Below are 15,205 nucleotides of genomic sequence, written 5' to 3'. Positions count from 1 at the left end.
AGAAAAAAGTCTTTTCACTGTCTCACTAACCAAAACGTGGGCAATTTCGTCTCTCAAGCGTTGAAAGTAAACAATGAAAAGATCAAAACGATCTTTGGTTCTCAGAAAGAAGGTGGTGATGTAACGAGCGCGATGCCGAATATGCCTGCCATAACGTTAGTTCGCGATTTTGGCTGCAAGTATCTGACTGTGGAGTTAGAAGAGGATGGTGCCGCAGAGAGTCCTATCGAATCAAGTAGCACGAACGTATCAGCCTTCGATGTGCTCATGAGAGCTCAATGGTCATATGACCACATACCTTCAGAGAAGTCGGTACTGGAATGCTAGTCCGTGTTATAAACTTATACACAAGAACACACACACACTACTGTATATATGTGTGTGTGTATGTATGTATGTATGTAAAGTGTGTCTCTTGAATTAAAATTATTTTATCATCTTAATCTGACATTGAAATTTTGCCATGCAAAAAAAAAAAAAAAATTAGACAAGGACACTTTTTTTTTTATTTCGACCGACATCATCAAAAATATGTTGAAAAAATCCGTGAACCTAAAGATAAAAAATGGGTGGCCTTATAAATATGCTATAAATAATTCTTGAAAAATAAAAAGGTACGTCTTTGCCATCAAATATTTTTATTCCATATTTTGTTGCTTTTTTTTTTGTATTTTTGGGGGTTTTGTTTTCGAGTAGAGTCTTTATTTTGTCCTCGGTTGGTTCAGCAACATGCCCCGCCATTTTGTTTTTCTCTACTCACGGTATATGAGCTGATAGCCTCGTAGTAGAGTAACCAATCAGAGCGCACCATTGCTCATATCCAATGTGGATAGTGCTTTATACCACAGCGCTGCTGAATCCTAAATTCCGACTGGACAGATGGTGTTGATCTCGCAGGGTGATACTTAATCTGCTCTTTCAAACATGTTATCATTTCTATAGTAACTTACACAGAGACGTTTGGGGCAGACATGCCATGTAAACATATTTATTTTTTAAAAATCAGTGTCGGTGTTGATTTAATGAAGCTAAAATGCATCAAATTTGTTGATTTCGCGAAGCTTAAATCAACAAATACAAATAATGTTGACTTTAGTGAACATTTAAGGAAGGAGTCTCCAGTGTCAGCACTTTGTAATGATCAGAGGTTCAGCTTTAAATTTTCATCCATGGGAAAGTCTGTCTCTTCAGGACAGAGGTCTTTGCATTTTGCAGTTCCTCTCCAGCATGACAAGCTGAGGTTTTTTTGTTTGTGTGTGTGTTTTGTTTTTTAGTGTGTGCTATACTGTAAGCAATAACAAGACCTAACTTCAACATTAAATGCAACCATAACTGGATAAAAACTATGTCTCACACTTTAATATATAAATTATTGTTGAGGTTGGCGAATTGCTGTGGTATAAGAAGGAATAAAACATTCTGTGATGTGCTGTCAGCATTACATCACCTCATTGTTGATGATTTTCCTATAACAGCATGCCCAGTCATGTTTTATTCCTCACTTAGCTGAACCAGACCATTTCTGCTAGTCTATTTAAGTATTAAGTATTAATTATTAAATATTAATGATCCCCCTTTCTGATTCAACTTACTCGTTTTAAGTCTTAAACTTAAATTGAGCAAAATGCTGTATTCTGACCTTCAGAAATCTGTAAAGTGTATATATGTATGTAATATAAGTTCAGTGGTGGTCAGTGTGCCGTGTTCTGCACCACTGACCTGCTTTAAGGAGGATAATCTGGTCATTCTGGCAGAGGTCCATGAAGCCGTTGACGCGCTTGGCAAACTCCACGACGTACTGGATGGCGTTGGTGATGTGCACAGCACACTGCTGCCACATCCACTCAGCAGACTGCACACGACATGATCAATGTGTTAATCAGACAATCGATAATGCGATAGATCTTGAATGCATGCTCCAAAGATCAAACGTGAATACGTCAGGGAATTAATCCTTTTGTCAATGCTGAGCCAGTGATGCATGTAATGCTTGTCTGGTGTTTCAGGAACAAAGAAATGGTCACTCAAAGCCCGGTTAGTAAGTATGTAGCTTTAAAGTACAGACTTATTACTATCCAGCTTGCATAGCCATATATTTATCTATTCACACATCCATCCAAACATTCATGCAAGCACTCATCTATCCATCCAGTTTTGCCAAGTCTTTGAGAGGAAAATAGCTATGCTCAGAAAATATGCATGTTCAGAAAGTCACTAGAAGCTGCTAGATGAGATCATAGACTAATAAGCATATCAAATCATATGAGATGAAGAAGGAGCATTTTTTGAAGACATCAGAATAGATAGAGGTCATGTATGTTTATGGCACCACAAACTAACTACATATTTATTTGGAAAATAATCTCGCTCCAACTATATACAGTATGTATTTAAAAAAAATCTATTTTTCTTTTAAATCAAGATTGTCGACAAAAAAGTAAGCACGCATATGTACGTGTCTGTGTCTAAATTAAATTGCATGGAAATGTATGTAAACAATGGTGATCAGTGACTTCGGTGGAAATGATGGTGATCAGTGATTGGTCATTGTGAACAATTGTGATCAGTGATTGGGAACTGGGGCCAAGTTTACATTAGACCGTATCTGTCTCGTTTTCTTCGCGGATGCACTGTCCATTTACATTAAACCGCCTGGAAACGCCGGGAAACGGGAATCCGCCAGGGTCCACGTATTCAATCCAGATCGTGTCTGGTCCGGTGCTGTGTAAACATTGAGAATACGCGGATACGCTGTGCTGAGCTCTAGCTGGCGTCGTCATTGGACAACGTCACTGTGACCTCCACCTTCCTGATTCGCTGGCGTTGGTCATGTGATGCGACTGCTGAAAAACGGCGCGGACTTCCGCCTTGTATCACCTTTCATTAAAGAGTATAAAAGTATGAAAATACTGCAAATACTGATGCAAATACTGCCCATTGTGTAGTTATGATTGTCTTTAGGCTTGCCATCCTTCCACTTGCAAGTGGTAAGTGATATGCGCTGGGATCACACACACAGCGGCTCAGTCCCGAATCACTGCTTGTGCACTTCACTCGCACGCTCTGTGAGCTGCGCAAGGCCGGAGTGCGCACCCTCCAGAGGGCACTCACTGTTCAGGGCGGAGTGATTCGGAGCGCAGGATGCCTGCGGAGTCGAGCGTATCCGTGTATTGGTGTTGCTGTGTGCACGCAAATCGTGTATTGGTGTTGCTGTGTGCACACTAATCGTTTTAAAAACGTTAATCTGATGATCCGCTGATACGGTCTAATGTAAACCCCACCTGGGAACGATGGTGATCAGTGACTGGTCATAGGGAGCAATGGTGATCAATGACTTCAGTGTGAACGATGGTGATCACTGATTAGTCACTGGGAACAATGGTGATCAGTGATTGGGCATTGGGCACAATGGTGATCAGTGATTGGTTATTGGGGATGATGGTGATCAGTGATTGGTCACTGGAAACAATAGTGATCAGTGACTTTGCAGGGAACAAGGGCTCAAGTACAATTCATTTGGGTTTTACACACTGGTGGTGAGTCGACAAAACCAAGTCTGTCAACTTGTATTAATCAGCAGCTGTGTTGTGAGCTAGGAGAGCCATGTCGAGTGCAAGACAGTCATTATTGCCAGCTTAAAAAGTGTGCAGAATTGTCATTAGGCTCTTTTTTGAAATAAAGTCATTAAAAATGTCTAAAAAGTTACCAAACTGATATGGCTTAATTTTGATCAGGACCATATTTATATTACTACCCAGGGCTCGACATTAACAGTAGCCCGATTGCCCGGGGCAACCATTCAATAGATTCGGACAACCAGACTCTCACAAATGCTTGCCCGATCAGGCAACTACCCAAATATGTCAACTTGCGTGAAAAACGATGTTTATTCATTCATATTATGATGAAATTCCATCACGATTTGCGATTGTTTGACTCGGAAAGACCGCGTCCATGTTATCATTACGGGATGTTCAACAACTAGTGGAATTCACATTTGCACATCGCGGGCTCGCAATGCAGTTTCCCATTGCTAATAATTATCGCGTAGTGCATATTCAGTGTTCTATTGGTATGTCCTTCACTACATGACTAATTACCGCATTACTCGCACGGGGCGCTAGTGTCAATGCTTGTTGATACAGACAGCGTCTGAGAAGGTTGAATAATAAATAAAAAAAATAAAATAAACATTAAAGTCACAAACTTTGGCATTATGTCTGGTTTGGAGAAATTTGGTTTTAAAATAAACAAAGACCAGGAAGAGAAGAAAAAGAAAACTCAATCAAGCTCATCAGTGAATTCAAAGAAACTGTATGAGGTAAAATTTAATGACTTGGGACAGGTATGAATGTGCAAATTTGAAACCAATTATTTTGTTCAAATGGCGTAGAAATGAAAACTTAATGGTACCATCACCAGAGAGCAAATTGTAATTGTGGAACTATAGAATTATGAGCACACAAAGGAAGAACACAATGCACATCCATGGTGGTTTACACAAAAAGTGGTTAGACACGATATAATTGAACCCAGAAACCAAGGGAACACAAAGAAGGATAAGAAAATCAACAAAATAAGCTTTTAAGAGGCATTAGTAGAGCATGCGAGTGAACATTGTGTTGTAAGCATATGTGTTTGTGGCATATTCAAAGGAAAAAAGTATGTAATATTTGGGCAACCATGTTCTGAGTTCGGGCAACCAGATTTCTACAAATGGTTGCCCGAATGGGCAACCATGTCTCACAGTTAACGTAGAGCCCTGCTACCACTACTATATATATATTAGTGCTGTCAAAAATGTCGCGTTATTAACGCGTTAACTTGACTCAATTTTAACGGTGATAATTTTTTTATCGCGAGATTAACACTCTGTGACATGATGTAGGTTTTTCATAAGCTTTTGAAACTGCCAGGAACTTGGAACAGAACAGAGACTTTGCTTAGAAAAACGATAGCAGCTAGACTGTAATGCCACGCCACACACAGCCAGAGTCCTATGCCCTCCCCCCAAAGAACCAGCGCGGGCAGCTCGCGCTGCCGTGCCTCGGGACGAAGAGCCACGGTGCTCGGCTTAGGTTTCGTTTTCCCATCGGCGGCTTCAGCCCGACTTTGCAGTGGCTGTGACAAGACGTGTTATACGGAGCCATAGTAACTCGTCCCCTCACTTTTAATTACCCGAGCGCACGCCTTAACACAAAGCGTGCGCATGGGTTATAACTCGTGCGCGCGCATTAATATCTCGTGCACACGCCTTATAAGTCGTTCCCACGCTTTGTTTTTTTTATTCACCATGTCCCCTCTACGGCTCCGTAGTGTTATGCTCTGCAATAAAAAAAACACATTGGTACAAAGCAAGCCCATTCACTTTTTTATGCTGATAAGAGAATTACAATGGTTTTTCATGTGACAAAAATGTGTGATTAAATTGCGATTAATCGCGAGTTAACTATGACAGTCGCGACATTAATCGCGATTAAATATTTTAATCGCTTGACAGCACTAATATATATATATATATATATATATATATATATATATATATATATATATATATATACACACACACACACACACACATACACACACACATATACATATATATACACTACTACTACTAATAATAATAATAATAATATGATAACGCAACATTATCAGAGAATATGTTAGATTTTGTCATTGCTGCATGACAAAACAGGAACAAAAGGAAACAAACCAAATCTCAAAGTTTTACTTGTCTAGCATTACAGGTATAAAACAGAGCCAGAGTTAAGACCTAGTTAATACAGTGATTATAACATGGTTCTATAATATTCACTTCTACATCAAAGGCCAATAAAAATAGTACTTAGTTAAGGACACAGTTCAACGCTCAGCTTTCTCATTCATCCGCTATTCATTTGCCTAATGCTGGGATCAAATTACAAGATTTTTTTTTGTCTTTCAAAATGATCGCCATGTCAGATTAGGCGATCATAGTGCCATAAATTCTTGGTTGGGAGACTGGCAACACTACAAGTGTGACCCCGACCAATCATCATTCACATCCTTGCGTGTTTTCGGGGAAGATGGGCAAGAAATTGTCAGTCATGGCTACAGACAGAATGTCAAGGAACACAGTGTAGGAGCAGGTGAGAAAATACAAAAAAATTCTCACATGCTAGACTTTTCATCACTGTGTCGTGACAGTACATTGTTGTTCTTCAATTATGCCACACTACAAGGCCCATTCATTGCTCCCAACGTTCATATTCAGACATAACGTGTTAAAATCAGGTTGAATTCGTACAGTCTGATCCCAAAATCACTAGTCATCATCAATGTTATTGTCATTGCATGAAATAAGCTGAATAGCAGCTGATTATTGTGTGTACCTTGAGCTGGAATGAGCGGGTCTCCTCGGGCGTATAAAGGTTCCAAGTGAGTCGTTTCAGCTCCTCTGCGCTGTACTGACACGTCTCTAAATGTGATTTCACCACATTCTGAGTGACCCGCTCTGGACACAAAGATCGATACATTCGTGTTACATCATATAAGAACATGATACAACATCAGCGATAACTATTTCAAAGAACACACTGTAATGGGCATTATTAAAACAGAGGGTTCTGAGGGAAAAAAAATTAAGAATGTTACTGATTTTGGAGGAAAACAGAAGTTAAAATATGATGGTCATGACATGGGTACTGACAATCCTGAACTAATAATTCATAGTGAGAGGGTGTACAGTCGGAACCGATGGAATATGTACTTAAGAATATGGACTGAATATGTACTTCATTAATTTGGGAACAAGTTCTTCAAATGCATTATTTTTGTATTTCAAACTCAGATACAGTATATCAGGAGAGAATGTGAGAGTGTGTTCCTCATCATTTTATTCTCCATCCATCCATCCATCCATCCATCCATCCATCCATTATCCGTAACGGCTTATCCTGTGCAGGGTCATGGGCAAGCTGGAGCCTATCCCAGCTGACTATGGGCGAGAGGTGGGGCACACCCTGGACAAGTCGCCAGATCATCGCAGGGCTGACACATATACTGTAGACAAACTGTATATACTGTAGTTCACACCTCCCAGGTTGGCAGATTTTGCTTGAATAGAAGAGTCTAAGATGGGGATTTATCACAGTGTCAGATCAATACCTTTAAACACAACGCCTTACAAAGCTAATAAAATAACACTTGATCCAGATACTGTTATTGAATTTTATGTTTTTATAGTTCTTGTGCTCTGACAGATTCTCACAACTTAATGAAGTAATGCGCTACTATTCTGAGGTGTGCTGGATATTTGATCACTTTTAATTTTTGAACAGTGACAATGTTTTGGTTTATTTGATGCATTGTCTTGGAAAGAAAATCTGACCAGTTTCAGATGTTGACCTTTTATCCATAAATAAAAAAGAAAAAAATCAATTGTCCAGATAAGTAATGCCCTTGATTAAGACGCTTCTCCACCGATGTCCGAACAAAAAATTTCATTGAATTAAAAGAGCCCACAGTATGAATTAATAAGCAGTGACATATTTGCATATCTACTACTGGTCTCAAGTGGAATTCCATAGTTTTTTGGAGTTATTTACAAAGGCCAAAACTCTAAATTCCAGTGTGACATATGGTGGTTAAAATAAGCTGTTAGACAGCGGTGCTGGACTTAATACTGCCTCTCGTTTGAGTCGATGTTGCGCAAGAATAATGGGCCGAGTTCAGAATGGGGCGGCACGGTGATGTAGTGGTTAGCACTGTCGCCTCACAGCAAGGTTCTGGGTTCGAGCCCAGTGGCCGGCGGGCGAGGGCCTTTCTGTGTGGAGTTTGCATGTTCTCCCCATGTCTGCGTGGGTTTCCTCCGGGTGCTCCGGTTTCCCCCACAGTCCAAAGACATGCAGTTAGGTTAACGTGGGGCAGCCTTGGGCTGAAGTGCCCTTGAGCAAGGTACCTGACCCCTGACTGCTCGCCGGGCGCTGTAGTGTGGCTGCCCACTGCTCTGGGTATGTGTGTGTATTCACTGCTTCAGATGGGTTAAATGCAGAGGATGAATTTCACTGTGCTTGAAGTGTACATGTGACAAATAAAGGTTTCTTCTTCTTCTAGAATCACACATAACTGAACCACACCTTATCCATATTTAACTCGGCTTGTGTTGTCACTTTTTACCTGCTTAGGTTTGGGCAATTAAATGACTCATGGCTGCGATTCCAGATTCAACATTAGAGTTCCAATAACTAATCTGCTCCCAAGATATCAATTAAAATGAACACATCATTAACAAGTGTCACCAGGCAAAACAAACCTCGCACGGCAACACTTATTTTATACCTATATGTTGATAATGGTAATATTTCTCAATTATCAGCTGTCCGATTATAGTCCTATGAAAATCCATGACCTTGAGTTTGACATTTCAAAGTCATTCAAGGTCAAAAATCATGGTGCCAAATGAAAGCCCATATGGCACTGCCTATAAGTTGATAAGGGTAAATATCTGTCTACCATCAACCGTTTTCAAGTTACAGCCCTCTGAAAATCTGTGACCTTGAGTTTGACCTTTCAGGGTCACTCATGGTCAAAGATCATGGTGCCAAATGAAAGGCCATATGGGAGTTCCTATACACTCATAAAAGTAAACATTTGTCTATCGGCAACCGTTTTTGAGTTATAATGGAAAATATGTTATTTTGACCAAAAGGTTGACCTTTCCAGTGACCTTGACCCGATTACCCCCAAAATTTAATCAGGTAATCTACAGACCATTGCCCACCTACCCTGAAAATGTGAAGTCAATCGGTACCACCGTCTAGATGCTAGATTGTTAATAGACACACACACACACAAACAAACAAACCGCACTGATTACAATCCCTCACCCTGCTTACTCTGTCGTGGGCGAGGTAATGATATGTTAAAGTATATGTCCTTAACATATTTATGCTGAAGAAGTAATAGAATTTTTGTTTCTATGTGTGAATAGGGAGAGAAAGTAATCTCATCGCCCCCTACTGGATGCGTTCCAACCTCTATGGCAAAATTAATGGGAATATCTTTTCAAAAAATTACATTTCGGGTTACACTGCAAAGTTAAGACAATGGCTTCCATATGTTGTGCATGTCGGGCAGCTCTATCGATCCTGGTGATCATACTTTATTTTTTCCACCGATTTGAATTGTTTTGAATGTTTTTTAATAAGCTGATCAAAGACTACACGGACCCGACGTCGCGTATGCGACGTCACCACAAGTCTAGCGCCTTTCCAAATCTGTAGCAGGTAGCGGCCGGCGAGTAGCCTACATCAACATGCTGATTTGTATAGCGTGGTTGGCAGAGTATTTCTGTACCAATAAGAAATGCATCAAGTAAAAAATTTGCAACCATTTGTCTCTGACCGGTGGTTGCAGTCTGGCGCAGAACATAGCATGATCAAAATACACAGATCTTCCCGGTCGTGGGATAGCTAAGCCTACTGCTGATGTAATATGAGCGACTCTGACTGGACAGTTTGGTTGTAGTCCGTTTCTGACAGGTTAGGTGCAATTTCGATCTTTTAAAAGACAGCGAAATTTCACCTGATACTTTCACAGTTAGTAGATAATCCCAACATATACAACATATTTTTTGGGGGTGTACAAGTTCCACGTCATAACTTCGTGGGATTTTTTTTAAAAATCGGGTCTATGGGATTTTCAATAGTATGGCTCTCGGCTTAGGAACGCTACCACTAGGATCGCTGTGTTTCACGTTCCCTCCCGATGCGAAATGTAAAAACGTTTCCAGTGCAGGAACCTATATGGAAACTCAGGAACTTGTTTTTTCTGTCAGGGTGAACTAAATCGGACTGAACATTTCTGACTGATCAAACAGAATGACCTGCAGTTTGCATCACAGCCCCTGCAAACTAGGAACTCATTCAGGACCAGTGTTTGGAATAGTTCTGTATCAAAACCTTGCCCTGGACCATCTATATTGAGCCAAACACTCACCGATATCGATCAGAGAGCAGTCATTGGATAGCGCCCCCAGCAGGCTGTGTGAGAGCAGGCTGGGATCCGGGAGCAGCTGGTACTCGTGCTTCACCCGACCTGCTTCTACTATATCCAGTACACTAGGCTCTGGAGAGCTCTGACTGGATGAGCTGCTGCTCACTGCACTCGCTGTTCCACTACTGGCCCCGCCCTCAAACAGCTCGAGAGCACAGTATTCAGCTGCCTCTCCTGGTGTGAGTGGTAGGTCAAAGAGCAGGCCGTCAGGCAGTGTGGTGATGTCGTCTAGATCACTGAGGGTGGTGTTGGAGCCTGTGCTGCTGTACGAGCGGCTGTGTCCGCTGTCCTCGCCCGCCTCTATGGGCTCCCGTGCCAGCTGCTGGTGCCGCTGCACCTCTGCGTACAGGCTGTCACGCTGCTTTTTAGACATGCGGCCAAACTTCACCGCTATGGGAGAACAAACATGAACACGTTAAATTGGTTTGATAAATTTTGCCTCGAGTACTGTAATATTTAGTGAGAGTTCTTCTCCCAGAAATTTGCTGAAGAATTACACTTCTAATTCAACCAAAGTCATATTATGTACTACTTTTGGATTATTAATCAGTCAGCCACCTCACAAAAAAAAAAGCACCTTCAACTTTAATTAAGCTTGATGTACCAGAGGATTGAACTTCATCATGATCTACAGCTGCTAGTTGGTGGCTCGCATACAATTCTATTCAATTCAACTTCATTTATATGTCGTGGAAAGGTTGATATCTTACCATCTCGGCTCATGCCTAGTGCCAAGCACTTCTGGAGACGACAGTGCTGGCAGCGGTTGCGGTTGGTGCGGTCGATCAGGCAGTTCCTCTGCCGAGAGCATGAGTACATAGCGTTGTTTTGCTGGCTGCGGCGAAAAAATCCCTGGCAAATGATACAAAAAGGATCTTTCATGATGCTATGAATGATGTTGCTTATAGGTCAATAGATTAGATATAGAATGCATATATATATATTCTATCCACATTCACTGGATATAAGAAATCGCATGCTCTGATTGGCTACTCTACTACTAGGCTATCAGCTCATAGTCCGTGAGTAGAGAAAAACAAAATGACGGAGCGCATCAAGTCAGATATATCACTTAGTTATCAAGTATTTAAAAGAAACAGAAATAGCTAAATAAAAGAATATAGTCCCCCCCCCCCCGTATCGTCCGTTCCACACTCCAGCCCAGTCGGTGGCAGTAATGCACCTTTAAGTTGGTTTGCCGACTGCCAAAGAAAGAAGAAAAGAAAATGGTGGAGTGTGTTACTGAAACAACCGAGGACGAAATAAAAACTCTTCTCAAAAACAAAACCCCCAAAAAAGCAACAAAATATGGAACGAAAGTATGTGATGATAAGAACATATCTTTTAAAATTTTTTAAAGAATTATTATCACATTTTTCACAAATTGCTACTGTCATTTTGCCGGTTTGTTTACTTTCTAAGCGGAAATTATTTTGTCGGACGTTTTGTATCAAGTTTTTCTTTATCGAATTTGCAAAAAAAAAAAAAATCAAATAAAAATGCTCTGTTTCTCAAAATCCACTGAATGTGGATAGAATAAAACAGTTATTCCACTCAATCTCGTCGTACATCACTTATAGCCAATATGGTGCTACGTGCCTCGTTGGCTATCAGCTCATGCACTACTCGATTTCGTGAAATAACCATTATCCGAGACAAAACTATTCCTGTTGCGAACGAATGGAGCATGCAGAAGGAGTGATCAGTAACTTTTCTGAGTCAGTATGACGTCACCCTATCAACATCAGTACCTGTGTTACATGCGTTTTTGTGAAAATGTATGTATGGACATTTGCAATTGTACTATCGACCTCAAATTTGAGCAGAGAGCAAACATCAAATTCTGTGTCAAACTCAGGAACTCGGCAACACAGACCCTTTCAATGCTTCACAAGTACAACTCTCGAAAATATCACCCTGACTTCTGCCCCTCTTGAAGTGCGAATGCCACTCAAAAGACCTCGCCCTACTCACTGCTTCATTGCTGTAGGTTTGCTGAAGCATCTCTGTTTCCGATTTCCTGGGTTTGACAGAGAATTTGATGCTTGTTTTCTGCATAAAATTGCAACCTGCGTATGCACGTTATCACAAAATCGTGTAACACAGGTCCAGATGTTGACAGCGCAACATTACATGGTGTACTGACTCATAAAAGTTACTCAGTGCGTTTACATGCACATAGAGAAAATCGAATTTCTGCCGTAGCTCGACTGAAATCGAAGTTCTAAATGCCATGGAAACACCTTAGCTCGGCTGAAATCGAACCGAACTGGATTTCTCGTAATCGAGCTACGCGACCTAGATTATGCGATTGTAGCCGAGCTACTTAGTGCATGTAAACCCTATTGAGCTACGTAGTCGAGCTACTTACTTCAGCACTGCCCCTTCCGGAAGTGACGAGTGACGAGACCACAAGCGGGAAACACAACAGCCTCGGTCGGCATGACAACAGTAGTAAAAACGTGCACTTCTGGAGCAATGAGGAGATAGAGTTCATGCTCATTCAGCTTAAGGAGCTGAATATATATCTCATCTCATTATCTCTAGCCGCTTTATCCTGTTCTACAGGGTCGCAGTCAAGCTGGAGCCTATCCCAGCTGACTACGGACGAAAGGCGGGGTTCACCCTGGACAAGTCGCCAGGTCATCACAGGGCTGACACATAGACACAGACAACCATTCACACTCACACCTACGGTCAATTTAGAGTCACCAGTTAACCTAACCTGCATGTCTTTGGACTGTGGGGGAAACCGGAGCACCCGGAGGAAACCCACGCGGACACGGGGAGAACATGCAAACTCCGCACAGAAAGGCCCTCGCCGGCCACGGGGCTCGAACCCGGACCTTCTTGCTGTGAGACGACAGCGCTAACCACTACACCACCGTGCCGCCCTTGGAAAAAAAAAAAAATATATATATATATATATATATATATATATATATATATATATATATATATTAGTGCTGTCAAAAATGTCGGGTTATTAACACATTAACTTGACTCAATTTTAACGGCGATAATTTTTTTATTGCGAGATTAACGCTCTGTGACATGATGTAGGTTTTTCATAAGCTTTTGAAACTGCCAGGAACTTGGAACAGAGACTTTGCTTAGAAAAACGATAGCAGCTAGACTGTAATGCCACGCCCCGCACAGCCAGAGTCCTCTGCCCTCCCCCCAAAGAACCAGCGCGGGCAGGGCGCGCTAGCCCCGCGCCTCGGGACGAAGAGCCACAGTGCTCGGCTTAGGTTTCGTTTTCCCATCGGCGGCTCCAGCCCGACTTTGCAGTGGCTGTGACAAGACGTGTTATGCTCTGCAATAAAAAAAAAAAACATTGGTACAACCAGTGTTCGAACTATGCCGATATTTTCGGGGGGCCCCTTTTTTTCCCTTGGGGGGGTGGTGCTTGCGCTTGTCTCAGAGCGCGGATCTCCATTGCGCGCTCACTTTGGATATGCAAATACTTCCCGTTACACACGATTGCTATGTCAATAAACATCATTTTGCCAATATTTTAGAGACCCCCCAACATTTCCCAAATCATGTTTTCAAGGGATCTCATGTCTGTTTCAGGGGATCTCGGATCCCCCGAGTACCCCCGTAGTTCGAACGGTGAGCAAGCCCATTCACTTTTTTATGCTGATAAGAGAATTACAATGGTTTTTCATGTGACAAAAATGTGCGATTAAATTGCGATTAATCGCGAGTTAACTATGACAGTCGCGACATTAATCGCGATTAAATATTTTAATCGCTTGACAGCACTAATATATATATATATATATATATATATATATATATATATATATATATATATCGATGTTGCTGTCCTCGTCGTCGTTCTTCTTGTGAACAAGGAACTGATAACTTTGTTTATACTCTTGAATAGCTCTTCTTCATGACGACAACCGGAAGTGTACCAACACGATGGGGCGTGTAGCGCCACCTGTGGCTCGGGGGCACAATGTACCTCACACAATAGCTCGATTTCCTTGTGTGCATGTAGGATTGGATTTCTCTGGCACCCCTGCTGGGACCCTTAGCTCGATTACCGACAGTAGCTCGATTTGGATGTGCATGTAAACGCACTGAGTTACTGCTTGCTCCTCGTACATGCAAATAACCGTACCCTGCTCTGTTCGCTCGCAAAAGGAACTGTCTCGGAGCTTTTTGATCGCACGACTGTGTATATATAAACATACATAGACAAATAATTATGTTGCTAGTGCTTCTTTAAGAATTTTTTTTCAAATATGGCTTATATATCTGGTCTTGTATAAGATTCTATTCTGTGGGCTGTGATTTGAAATTCATGAAAATGGAAAATAAGATGGAAAACAATTTTTACCTTGCAGCCTTCACAGGTGATGACACCATAATGGATCCCAGAGGACTTGTCACCACAGATCTTACATGGAATCACCTCTATTTGAGCTGCAGAAATATCATGAATAGACACAGAACAAATTCAGAGCCTGACAGGAAGCCACACACACACACACACACACACACACACACACACACACACACACACACACACACATATAATAGGGGCTACAGAAAACCAGTGCTGTTGTTGATGTACAGCATAATGGCTTCTTCCTAAAGATCTCTAAACCCACACGAATTATGCATTCGGCCATTTCACCAGCAGAATAAAAACATGGACTACCAATGTGCCTTTTAAACATAAAATGTTTTTAACATTTTTAAAAGATACTACAATCGCGGAAGGCCATTTCGACAAGACAAAGGGCAACGGTATGTGGTACCATGGTTGGTCACACTTTTCTGACAGTAATCTAATGATGAATTGTACTTGGGAGTAAAATACATTAAACACAAAGTGAAGCAGCAAAGGTTAGACATTCCAACAGCAGCTCATTAACATGGCTGCTTTTGTGATAGAGCACTTACATGCACATTTAAATGTTGTAATGAACAGATGGGCTGTGAAATACATTTACACTGGTGTCTTTGACCAAAGAGCCCTAACTAATTATGCATACAGTAAGTGAAGTGAAAAAAAAGAGAAAGAAAACAAATTAATGCAATTTACTTAAAGAATACCCCCCCCCCTGCATTTTCTCTCTCTGTCCTACTCTCACACCATCTCCAAATCTGAAAGAGTCTTTTGTTCATATGAATCCGTTCATGTTAAAAT

At 41.3% G+C, this 15,205-nt stretch overlaps 1 protein-coding gene across 1 annotated transcript in view; it reads right to left on the bottom strand.

Annotated features, from left to right (window-relative positions):
- rorcb (RAR-related orphan receptor C b) overlaps positions 1-15,205 on the bottom strand; it is a 49,856-nt gene that overhangs the window by 14,845 nt on the left and 19,806 nt on the right. The window contains exons 2-6 of the mRNA XM_060906141.1: positions 14,390-14,475; positions 10,749-10,890; positions 9,982-10,428; positions 6,375-6,496; positions 1,720-1,852 (exon numbers count right to left, since the gene is read on the bottom strand). Of these exons, the coding sequence (XP_060762124.1) occupies positions 1,720-1,852; positions 6,375-6,496; positions 9,982-10,428; positions 10,749-10,890; positions 14,390-14,475 (930 nt within the window). The remainder of the gene's footprint in view (positions 1-1,719; positions 1,853-6,374; positions 6,497-9,981; positions 10,429-10,748; positions 10,891-14,389; positions 14,476-15,205) is intronic.

This window comes from Neoarius graeffei, chromosome 23 (genome assembly GCF_027579695.1).
Source record: "Neoarius graeffei isolate fNeoGra1 chromosome 23, fNeoGra1.pri, whole genome shotgun sequence".
Taxonomy (NCBI): domain Eukaryota; kingdom Metazoa; phylum Chordata; class Actinopteri; order Siluriformes; family Ariidae; genus Neoarius; species Neoarius graeffei.
Note: the sequence above shows the minus strand (reverse complement) of the source record. Positions and strands in the feature narration are given on the sequence as shown.